The sequence below is a fragment of the Papio anubis genome, chromosome 3, assembly GCF_008728515.1.
Source record: "Papio anubis isolate 15944 chromosome 3, Panubis1.0, whole genome shotgun sequence".
In the NCBI taxonomy this organism is placed as follows: Eukaryota; Metazoa; Chordata; class Mammalia; order Primates; family Cercopithecidae; genus Papio; species Papio anubis.
Window position 1 is genome coordinate 90,206,294 of NC_044978.1, and position 12,341 is coordinate 90,218,634.

At 37.8% G+C, this 12,341-nt stretch overlaps 1 protein-coding gene across 4 annotated transcripts in view; it reads left to right on the forward strand.

Annotated features, from left to right (window-relative positions):
* Positions 1 to 12,341, forward strand: part of EIF4E (eukaryotic translation initiation factor 4E) — a 50,043-nt gene that overhangs the window by 21,255 nt on the left and 16,447 nt on the right. For 3 of the 4 annotated variants that reach the window (XM_021938656.2, XM_021938652.2, XM_021938657.2), the window contains exon 2: positions 6,996 to 7,102. In XM_021938656.2, coding sequence (XP_021794348.1) covers positions 6,996 to 7,102 — 107 coding nt within the window. Of the gene's footprint in view, positions 1 to 1,544; positions 1,707 to 6,995; positions 7,103 to 12,341 lie in introns of those variants that run through there. The other variant, XM_021938653.2, reaches the window with a different exon arrangement.

Here is a 12,341-nt window from a genome sequence, read left to right on the forward strand (position 1 = left end):
ATGTAGCATTTACATTTCTAGTATGGACACAGCTGGTCTTTCCAGTTTAGCTACAGAAAGTGAAGGAAGGGGGAATATAAGGAAGCGCTACTGAATATGGGTCACCAGTCATGTTGTTACCCATTATTTGATGCTATAGCATTGACTGAACACATTTATTTTGTGTCATCAGGAAGGGGGAGAGTGTTGGTATCAGAATTATTTAGGTGTGGTAATAGTCATCTGGGTAGTTATTTCTAAGTTAATCACGAGTTCTTTCTCTTTCCATATCCCCACTTACTGTGTATATGATTGGGGGTGTGGGGAAGGTCTGGTGTAAGGATTTGAGGATAGATAGAAATTATTGAGCCAGGACAAAAATTTAGAGAGCATACCCTAGGTAGTTTAGGTTTCTACTCCCTGTTCAGTATATTACTGGGATATGAATGTTAGTGATTTATCTTCTATTGTTCTTGAAATTTCCTCATCTTAAAATTTAAAGGACTAGCCGAACTTCTTCCAGAGTTTGAAGTCTAGTTCAGCATGCCACATTTACTCAGCTCTTACCTTTCTGAACTCTTATGTTAATGTCATCTCAAGTACTGATTGCTAATGGTAACTGACAGTTATTGATCACTTAAGTGCCAGACTCTTGGATTGTTGATTAAAACCTACACAGCACTTTTTACAAGGGAAGAAACTGATCCTTACAGGGGTTTTAAGGGCTTGCCCTAGATCACTTAAACAATCCCTGTTGTTCTCTGAAAATTTTCTCCTATCATACTCATCTTAAGACTTAAAGGACTCATCAGATTGGGGTTAGAGGCGGATCCAGACTGTGTTGTTGAGATACCCATTTTGCAATATGGCTCCTAGTGCACCAGGGATTGGTAAACCTGGGATTTCTTTTTCTGTTATCAGAGGAAAACTGTGGTAGTGAAGTCAGAGCCTGGTATACAGATACCTGGTATATATATAGATGGTATGTGAATAAATGTGCCTGATACATAATTTCTTTCTTCCTCTAGCCCCTTTTTTTGTGCTTTATTTTGATGCTTGATTTCAATGTCCTTTATGCTATTCCTTGGTAATAAATAGTTCAGCTCAATGCTACATTTTAGCCATTCATGAGGCCAAAGATATGATGCCTTCAGTACAGAAAAGGGGAAATATGGTTTCTGGGAGTACCTTTAAAAGTAGGAAAAGTAGGTTTCTTCACTTGAATGTTACTTTAAAATGACTTTATATTGCATTAATCGTTATTGTTCTGGGAGGAATACCTATATCTACATATATCAGAAAAAATTTAGGAAGGAGGAAAGTGATAAATATAATTTAAAAAATTTTTTTTCTTTCTAAAACAAATCATATAAAACAATTCAGCATAGTGTCTGGCCATACAGTTTGCTCTGAATAAAAATTTGCAGAATGGCAAACCAGGTAACCGCTTAAAATTTTTAGCTACTTTATAAAAAGCAATCCTTATTTTGCATTTCCCATGTACCAGACAGTTTAAATGCTTTTGTGTTTTAATTCATTTAATCCCCATGGTGATCCTAGGAGATAAATGTCACAATGCCCATTTTAAGATGAGGAAATTGAGGCCACAAAAGTTACTTGCTCTGAATTTACAGCTGTGAATGGCAGAGCTGGGATTCCAACATGGGGAACGTGGCTCTAGAGGGTGTGATCTGAAGCAGTGCATCTCATATTCTGACGACAAACTGGTTTGTGTTTGTTTTTAGATTTTCATTTAATTTAATTTTTTAGAGACAGAGTCTTACTCTGTCAGCCAGGCTGGAGTGCAGTGGTGCTGTCTTAGCTCACTGCAGTCTTTGAACTCCTGGGCTCAAGTGGTGCTCCTCTTTTGGCCTCCTGGGCTCAAGAGATCCTCCTGCTTTGGCCTCCCGAGGTGTTGGGATTACAGGGGTGAGCCACCATGCCTGGCCTTTTCTTTTTTTAAAATTTCTAATATAATACTTTTGTAAAATTATAAAGATGAAGACGTGCATACAAAATGTAAGCCTGAATTTGATTAGTTTCAGCAGATAAAAAATTGTCAAATTGCTACAAATTTCCGAAGTGTTTACTTTGCATTTCTATACTTAACCTCACTGTCAACCATAACCAGTTTGTGGACCAGTAGTAGTAGTCTGTGGACTATACCTTGAGTTATTGGTTCAAACCATTAACCAGTGCCTAGGGGGACTACTGATTATTACATACTTCAAATAAGGTGTTGGGTGATTTGTCTTCACCCGGAAGAAAATTTTTTGGAAGTTCCTGTGAGTAAATATTTGTTGAATGAAGGTAATGGAGTACACAAATGGGGTGTTCTGAGGGGGAAGGCTCATCATTATTTCTAGAAGAAATGGTTTATATGTGTATTTGGGTTGAGAATTGCTGAGAAATCTTGAATGTTCCAAACCGTGGAAAAGCGCATCATGGTTTTGAAATTTAAGCAATGTAGATTTGAACATGATGAGGAGAATCTAAAGTTTAGTCAGATTTATTGAAAACATCACAGAATGATGCTAGATCTGGGAAATATTTACCTCTATAATATTAGGATTGTCCCATAAGATTAATATTATACCTGTGCTAGTTTTTGCAGAATGTAGTAAAAAGCTACCTGACATTCTTTGCAGCCAATTGTTAGACTTTTCTTGCCCTTGCTTGCTTTTTTTCTTCACTTTCAACTTTCTCTTGTTGCTATGACAGTTTATTCAGCCCTGGGTTTGCTAAATTACAATACTGAACATTTTTATTTGAAGCTGATAAACTGAGCAAATCTTAAACCAGGTTTAATACTTTGCTCTCAAATTGGTTATCTTTTTCTGTTCCCTTACTTGCCATTTGTATTTAATCTCTTTGACCTTCTAGTTAATGGCTTTCATTGCCCCCAAGATGAAAGCTACACTTTTAGCCTGACCTCTGAGGCCTTTAACAATCTCACTCCAACCTACCATTCTAGCTCTGGTTTCACGAACCCTCTCTTTCAGCCACATTGGTTACTACCTGGATGAACACAGCACCATCCCATGGCCTCGCTCTTACTCCCTATTCTACCCACCTAAAATGTGTTACACAATGCTTTTTCAAGGGAAGATTGCCTATTTTAGGTTAAAAATGTGTTTGATTACTTTGAGATTAGCCATAATCTGCTAAATTAGCCTTTACTTTTTTTGTCCAGATAGTTTATAAACCTAGAAATGTTAGTCATTTAATTTTTTTCCTTTTAATTCCTCAGTAGAACCTGAGATTGGTCATTTAGAATGTAATTTCCAGTGAAATTTGCTCATTGAGAAAACACCAGCCTAAGAGAGTAGAGAGAGGAATATGGTAGGATTTTGCAGTAGAGTTTTGTTTTTAAACTGAATGCAAACTTAAAACTATTTAGTGTCTATAGGAAGCAACCTTAAAAATAAGGTTATATATCTTAAAATAGAACTTGTTTCTTGAACTATTTTTTAGTTCCCATATAGATCATACGAAAAGAAGACTGTCTATGCCCAATAAAAATTTTTATGGTATTTCACATCATTTGTTTGAAAATCGAATATGTTTATATAATTAAAAGTGAAGACTAAAGAATTTAAATTAGTATACTTACTGATTCATACATACACACACATTTCAAAATGTGTAGCTCCTTTTTTAAGTTGTTGGAAGAGTACAAAATTATGTGTCCTTTTTTGTTTTGTTTTGTTTTGTTTTGAGACGGAGTTTTGCTCTTGTTGCCCAGGCAGGAGTGCAGTGACACGATCTCTGATCACTGCAATTTCTGCCTCCTGGGTTCAAGCAATTCTCTTGCTTCAGCCTCCTGAGTAGCTGGAATTACAGGCACACGCCACTGCGCCCAGCTAATTTTTGCATTTTTAGTAGAGATGGGGGTTTCACCATGTTGGCCAGGCTGGTCTTGAACTCCTGACCTTAGGTGATCCACCTGCCTCGGCCTCCCAAAGTGCTGGGTTTACAGCACTGAGCCACCGTGCCTGGCCAATTATGTGTTCTTAATATGAAGACTAGTATCAGTTACTTACAGTGCGACTTTTATTTTAATTCAAAATAACACTTTTAAAATTCTAGAAACTGGATATGTTTTTCCTGAGTGATAACTTGCTTTTAATTCCTATATGTCCAAAGATTTGATGCCATCTTAGTCTTTCATCATTTTCCCAATAATGAAAAGAATGGAATAACATAAAAGAAGGGAAAGTACTACATTATTTTGGACACCTTAAACTTGTAATTAGTCATATTGTAACTCACTGTTTATGTGCTGCTGAGGTGAAAGGTTTAAATAAGTGTTGTGAATGATTTATAGTGAGGATTTTGAGCTTGTGAATAAATATAAGAGAATTTACAGTGCTATTTAACTTTGAGAGGAAGAATATCTTTTACTGGCATATTCAACATTGAAAACCCCTGTATGCCTAACCTTGTGGTAGAACCATCATTATGTGAAACCCCAAAACATATTATAATCATTGCTCCTTTAAACTGTTAATGGTCGTTTATATAGGATATTTACCTTTTCAAGTGCTTGTCATTCTTTTTGCATCTCCATCTGGGATCTTTTTTCTGCAGGCTGAAGACTTTTCTTTGGTATTCCTTTTTGGATCTGAGAGAGAGAGGATTGTTTCTTTTTCTTTCTTCCCCTTTCTTCACTGGGTCTCACTGTATTGCTGAAGCTGTTTTCAAACTCCTGGACTCAAGCAGTCCTCTCGCCTTGGCCTCTCAAAGTGCTGGAGTCACAGACATAAGTCCCTGTACCCATTCTACTTATGTTTCACAAATACTGTGCAGTCTCTAGTTTTGGCTCAGCTGTTCTTGTTCTCTGTTAGGCCAACCAGAGTTACACTCCGAAAGTGCCAGTTTAGCCAAAAACCTGTGAGGGATTTTTACATATATTGAGGAGCCCACTTCTCATCTACAGCAGTTTTTCTCTGGTACCCTGTCCCCTAAAGCCTACCTGCCTGCCAGTCTCTCATTGTTTTCATTGAGACTCCCACTGTCTGCCTGGAAACCCATCATTAATTTTAAGCTAGTGGGATAGGAAATGGCATTCAGTAATTATCATCTCTTTGAACACTTAAATTTACTGGTAAGTGAATGTTGATAAAAATGTTTGGTTTTAAGGCATTAATTACTGTATGTCAATTTTCAGGCCTTAACCATTCTATGTAAACATTTAAATTTATTCAGTTAAGTAATGAAGTCAGTAAGTTCCTATTGGGTTAAGTACTGTGATTATTGAGTGAGATCAAGACAGGGTCTCTGTTCTGGGTGACTTTATAGGCTAATAGAAATTCTTATACATGTCATATGTTGATAAGAAAAAACATATCCGTTAGGAGGCCGAGGTGGGAGGATCGCTTGAGCTCAGGAGTTTGAGACCAGCCTGGCCAACATGGTAAGACTTTGTCTATACTAAAAATAAAAAAGAATTAGCCAGGTATCGTGGTGCCTATCTGTAGTCCCAGTTACCCTTGAGACTGAGGCAAGGTGGTGCCTATCTGTAGTCCCAGTTACCCTTGAGACTGAGGCAAGAAGATTGCTTGAGCCAGGGAAATTGAGGCTGCAGTGAGCTATGATTACCCACTGCACTCTAGTCTGGATAACAGAGTGAGACCCCATCTCTAAGAAACATAAAATACAGGAAAACCCATATTCTTTCAAATAAATATTTACCACCTTTCTGCTCTCTGAGGTCTTTTAGATAATAAATATTCGAGTTACATATCTTATTATGTTAACATAGATCTCTTGTTTGCTGCTTCAGTTTGATTTCTAAACACTTGTTGCATTGCCCTTTTTTTGGTATCAGTCTTTGTCCTAGTGCCTTTCTTTGGCTTTTTTCTTTTGTTGACAATTTATGATAGTATGAAGAGCTACATGGAAGAATGTGATGAACACCTATTTTAAATTACTGTCCCCAGGCTTGTTTTCTTTCTGATATTTTTAGATGACAATGTTAATTACGCCTAGCCTAAGAGAATATTTAAGTTCAAGCCAATGTCCATCTTGTTAGGGCCCACTGAAAATATTAAGCTGCCAAACCTTTAGGTTACCATAGGGTAAACAGTATGCCATGAAGGTAAGACCTGCATATCATTGACTTGATCGCTTTACAAAGCTTTTTTGTCATCATAATATAGTTTTGTTTTGTTTGTTTGTTTTTGAGACTGGGTCTTGCCGTGTTGCCCAGGCTGGTCTCAAACTCCTGGTCTCAAGCAATCCTCCTGTTAATCTCCCGAGTAGCTGGGATTATAGGGACGCACCACTGTGCCCAGTGATATAGTTGTTATACTCTTGAAACTTTAGTTTTAATCCTCTGTCCTTCCTGATACCCCCTTCAATACCATATGCAGTATCTCAATATGATGGTATGTTAAGAAAAATAGCAGATTTTCCCAACTTTGTTGCATAGTCTGTGACTGTCTTCCTGCTATTTAAAAAAAAAGTGCAAGTGGAAGGGTAACTATAAATATTATTACATTTTCAGATTTGAGAAATCCTTTTCTTTTTGCTCTTAATGAAGAGATATGAGAATAGAGAATGGTTCTTTAGAGGTTGGTCTGGGTGGTCTGTTTTATGAAGCAATCTGCTTTAATTCCTTCTTAAAAAATATCAGTGCCGGGCGTGGTGGCTCATGCCTGTAATCCCAGCACTTTGGGAGGCCAGGGTGGGCGGATCACGAGGTCAGGAGTTCAAGACCAGCCTGACGAACATGGTGAAACCCCGTCTCTACTAAAAATAGAAAAATTAGCCAGGCATGGTGGCACACAGCTGTAATCCCAGTTACTCAGGAGGCTGAGGCAGGAGAACTGCTTGAACCTGGGAGGAGGAGGTTGCAGTGAGCCAAGATCGCACGATTGCACTCCAGCCTGGGCAACAGAGAGACTTTTGTCTAAAAAAAAAAAAAATTATCAGCATGTCAGTTCAGGTTTAGTTAGAATATTGCTGTCATAGATGTCTTAAGAAATTTAATGTTTTATATTATTTTCCACTAGGAAACCACCCCTACTGCTAATCCCCCGACTACGGAAGAGGAGAAAACGGAATCTAATCAGGAGGTTGCTAACCCAGAACACTATATTAAACATCCTCTACAGAACAGGTAAGCTTTCTGACACTTAGGTTTTCTGAGTTAGGCCACAAGGTAAATGGTGAATAGGGCAAGTTTGAAGGCAAAGTTAGATTATGAGACTAGTTTTAGATATGCTAAGGTTGAGGGTTCTGTTTTCATTTGGATGATCCATGACCAGCAGACAGTTTCATGTGTGAGTCTTGAGTTCAAAAGGAACTATGTGAGAGATTAGTTTGAAAAGTATTGGTCATAATGGAAGCCACATTAGTAAATAAGTTCCCTTAAGGAGAAGTGCACTTGACTCATGACAAAGACCTGGGATACTAGCATCACATGGGGGCTTTTGTTGAAGAAGAATACCTATGAAGGATACAAAGACATACAAAGACAGTGGTGGTTGCCCAGCATGGTGGTTCTCGCCTATAAACCCAGCACTTTAGGAGGTGGAGGCGGGCGGATCACCTGAGGTCAGGAGTTTGAGACCAACCTGGCCAACATGGTGAAACCCCGTCTCTACTAAAAATACAAAAATTAGCTGGGCGTGGTGGCAGGCGCCTGTAATCCCAGCTGCTTGGGAGGCTGAGGTGAGATAATTGCTTGAACCCAGGAGGTGCAGGTTGCAGTGAACCAAGATCGCACTCCATCTCACACACACACAAAAAAGACAGTGGTGGTCATGGAAACCAAGAAGGTGGTTTGTTCTAAGATAGCGTGTAAGTTCATAGCACATGCTAAAAAGGTCAAATGAAGCAAGGTGTCAAAATATCCATTGATTTGAACACTTTTGTAAAAGTCCCTACTGACTTAGGAAAAAGTGTTTTAGTGTAGTTCCATAAAACATGGAAAAAAAGATTAGGGCAGTTTGAAGAGTGAATAGGAGATATACAGATGTATAGAGGAAGAACAGGTGACTTGAAGCTGGACTGAGAATGAGAAAGGAGAGCCAGGGAGTGTGGAGTTTGAAGATTGGTTGGTTTGTAACAGAGAGACAAGAGGAAAAGGGTACAGATTAAAATTAGTTAAGTTTTCATAGTTAACAGTGTAGCAGACAATTGAGTATTAGTTCATTATATGGCTTTTCCCAACTCTTCCCACTCCTTTCCAGTAGATTTGTTTTTGTTTATTTTCTGGGGTATGTGAGAATTAACTTGAGTTCACTGAATGCTGATGGTGGGAAGAAAATGGCAGTTTAGAAACATTGTAACAATGTAGAGGAAAGTAAATTGGAATTAACTTCTAAGGTTCTTTCAATTCATTTCCTTGTCTTTTTTTCTTTTTATTTACTTTTTTTAGGGCAGAACATTCACTCTCTACTTAAAAGAGTCCACAAATCTATTTATAATTTAGTTTCATTTATTAAAATTTTTTTTATGATCTTAATTTTTTAAAAATGTTTCCTTTATTCGTCATGGAAGACCTAGTGAAATAAATAGTTCAAATATGCTGTATGCAGTTTTCTCATAGGAGACCCTTTGGTTCAGTATTTCCTCTAATGAGGAACAAATCAGTTTTTTAGACAATGGAGATTGTCAGCTAGTGGGATATCAGAGGTCAAACAGTCTATAAAGGATAAAATCCTTCCTCAGGAAAGCAATGTACCACATGTATTAGGTTGAACAATTCATTAGTGGCAGTTTTATATAGTTTAACCTAATAGTAGCACCAAAAGCCACATTTTTTTTTCTCACTTTTTTCAGTGATATAAAACAAACTCTGTATATCTTCTAGCTGTCTGTGAACCCAGTTCTTGGTGTCGCTCTTATTGTGGGGAGAAGTAAAACAAGGCGTATATCCCGCACAGCTTGAATGGAGTCTAAGAAGGGATTCTTAAGTGTCCTCATCAGTTTGGAAAACAAACAAAAAAAAGTTTAAAGCTTAAAATGAAATCCCTGGGGACTTCAGTTTCTCTATAAATTCTACTTTTTGTGTAAAATAGCAAGTATCATTTGGAAAAGTACTATGTTTTATGGCTCCAATGTTGGCAGTTTTCTTATTATTCACTTCTTGCGTTTTACTTTTCTTTACTCCCCAGAGTAGTCAATGTTAAATTTGGTTTGTATTCCAGAAGTATTAAATGCACATATGTATACTTTTTAATACAAATGTCTATACGGTTGACTTTTCTGTTTGTATGTGCAGATTATACCTCATAGTTTTAAACTGCCGTCTTTTATTCTATTCATATACAGCCATGTATTTTATTAGGCTTACATTAATGGCTGTATAGATTTTTCTTTTTACACACAGTGCTGTAATTTAGATACTTATATACTTGTGCACTTGTGTGAATATATTTATAGGGTAAAATTTTAGATCTCCTAGAACAAAGATTACCCTTTAACAACTTTTGCGCAGATACTGTTGCATTATTCTGCTTTATTGACTTAGACTTAATAGTTTGAGAGTTCCTGGTTTCTACATCCTTGCCAACTTGTGTGATTAGTCTTTTAAGTTGTTGCCAATCAGGTCGGTCCCAGTCTGATTTGGGAAAACAATTTCAGTATTTTCAATTTTGCATTTTAAAATTGAAGTTTCAAAATATTTTCATATTGATGATTTGTGGTTTTTATCTAAGGACAGATTATTCAGTTCTTCTATTTTTTTTTTTTTTTTATTTGGATTATCTCTTTTTCCCCTACTTTCAAGCTAACAAGTTATGGAATATCTTTTCCAAGTTTATTTCCAAGCATTTTGTATTACCGTACTAACTCACCCAAGGCAGGGAAGTTGGAGGAGTGTTAAGTCGGAAACAGTTTGTCCAAATCATTTGTCTTCTAACATTGACTGTGGAATTACAGGGTTTTTTTTTTTTTTTAGAGGTCTTTAGTTTTCATGTAGGCAAATACTGCTTTTCCTCAGTGACTTCTGGGTTTCATATCAATTTTAGGAAAACTACCACACAATTAAGCTTTTTTTTTTTTTTTTTAACTTTTTAATAGTTGCATAGTAGTCACTTGCATGGATGTACGATATTTTATTTAAATCAGCAGTACTCAAATATTTGGTCTCACAATCCCTTTACACTCTTAAATTATTGAGGACTCTACAGAGCTTTATGTGAGTTTTTATCTATTGTTATTTACTACATTTTTGCAGTAAATAATGCTAAGGTGTTTTTTCACATTTAAAAATGAATATATAATTTCACCTGAAAAACTTGAGAAATGTAAAATTATTCGTTTAGAAAATTTATCCCATGTTAACATAAATGACATTTTATAATGAAAATAATTATTTGAACTAAAAAATATATAATAGAAAGAATGGCATTTTTGCCATCTTTTTTTTGTTTTGGTTTGGTTTTGGTTTTGGTTTTTTGAGACGGAGTCTCGCCCTGTTGCCCAGGCTGGAGTGCAGTGACACCATTGCGGCTCACTGCCACCTCCACCTCCTGGGTTCAAGTGATTCTTCTGCCTCAACCTCCCGAGTAGCCAGAACCACAGGTGCGTCCTACCACGCCCGGCTAATTTTTATAGTTTTTAGTAGAGATGGGGTTTCACCATGTTGGCCAGGCTGATCTTGAACTCCTGACCTTGTGATCCACCTGCCTCGGCCTCCCAAAGTGCCGGGATTACAGGCGTGAGCCACCACGCCCAGCCACATTTTTGCCATCTTAGAAGTCAACTGGATTTTCATAGCTGTTTCTGCCTTCAGTCTGTGGAGTTAAGGTGTTTCATTGGAAGTATAAGAAGACAGTACAGCCTCACACAGGTATTTGGTTGGAAAAGGGAGAATAGTTTTTAAAAGCCTTTAAAAATAATTGTTGATATTATCCTTTGATACACTACTAGGTGTCTTCCCCCCCCTCCCCTTTTTTCCTAGGACACATGCTCAAGAGATACTGGGTTTCTTAGAGATTAGTTGAAACGTGGAATCTGAAACCATATCCAAGAATTTGTTTCTACTTTGTTACATTAAAATCCATTGGTCTGTCTCACATCTGGAATGGATCTCTTACCTGTGTAAGATTTTTAACATCATACATTGCTTATTTGGAAAATAATTTTTCAGTGAGTTACGCAGATCTTCCAAATGTTGACACATTTTCTTATATAGTGTCAAACAATAATAATTCATTAACATTACCTCTAAACTCATTAAGCATCTTTGGCACCTGCCACCATGCCCATCTAATTTTTGTATTTTTAGTAGAGACAGGTTTCACCCTGGTGGCGAGGCTGGTCTTGAACTCCTGACCTCAGGTGATCCGCCCACCTCAGCCTTCCAAAGTGCTAGGATTGTAGGTGTTGAGCCACCGTGCCCAGCCCAAAGGCATTCTTATATGAAACTCACATTATTAGTACTGTGAGAGTTGGTAGTAATAAATGTACAGTGACTACTCGTATAGTTTTGTGTCACTGTCTTGGTTCTTGCTAAAGCACCAGCAGATTTAACTACTGTTGCTTTTGCACCATTAGTGCAAATGTGAATACTGAAAAGCAAAGTGACTTCTTAGCATTATTATGAAAATGGATCTTAGGGCCTCCTGCCAGTCTGCAAACCACATTTTGAGAACTGCTGATTTAAATAATTCGTTGTTGATAAGCACTTAGGATGTTTTCACATTTTCCAAAACTAAAAATGTCATTTGTTTGTTTTTGGAGACAGGGTCTTACTCTGTCACCCAGGCTGGGGTGGTGTAATCTCGGCTCACTGCAGCCTTGACCTTCTGTGCTCAAGCCATCTTTCCACCCCAGGAATGCATCACCACCCATTTTAGTATATTTTGTAGAGTTGGAGTTTTGCTATTTCCCAGGCTGGCCTTGAACTCCTAGACTCAAACAGTTCATCCACCTTGGCCTCACAGAATGCTGGGATTACAGGCATGAGCCAACATGCCTGGACTTTTTTTTTTTTTTCTTTTTTTCTTTGAAGAGACATGGTCCCATTCTGTTGCCCAGACTGGGGAGCAGTGGCATGATAATAGCTCACTGTAGCCTCAAATTTCTGGGCTCAAATGACCTTCCTGCATCAGCCTTCTAAGTAGCTAGGTCCATAAGTGTGCACCACCATGCCTGGCTAAGATATTTTTTTTTTTTCTTTTTTGGAGAGATGCGGGGTCTTGCTATGTTGCTCAGGCTGTTCTCAAACTCCTCACCTCAAGCAGTCCTCTCCCCTTCCCCTTCCTTGACAGGGTCTTGCTCTGTCACTCACGTTGAAGTCCAGTGGCATGATCATAGCTCACTGCAACCTCAAACTCTTGGGCTCAAGCAATCCTCCCGCCTTGGCCTCCTGGGTAGCTGGGACTATAGACACTTGCCATCATGCC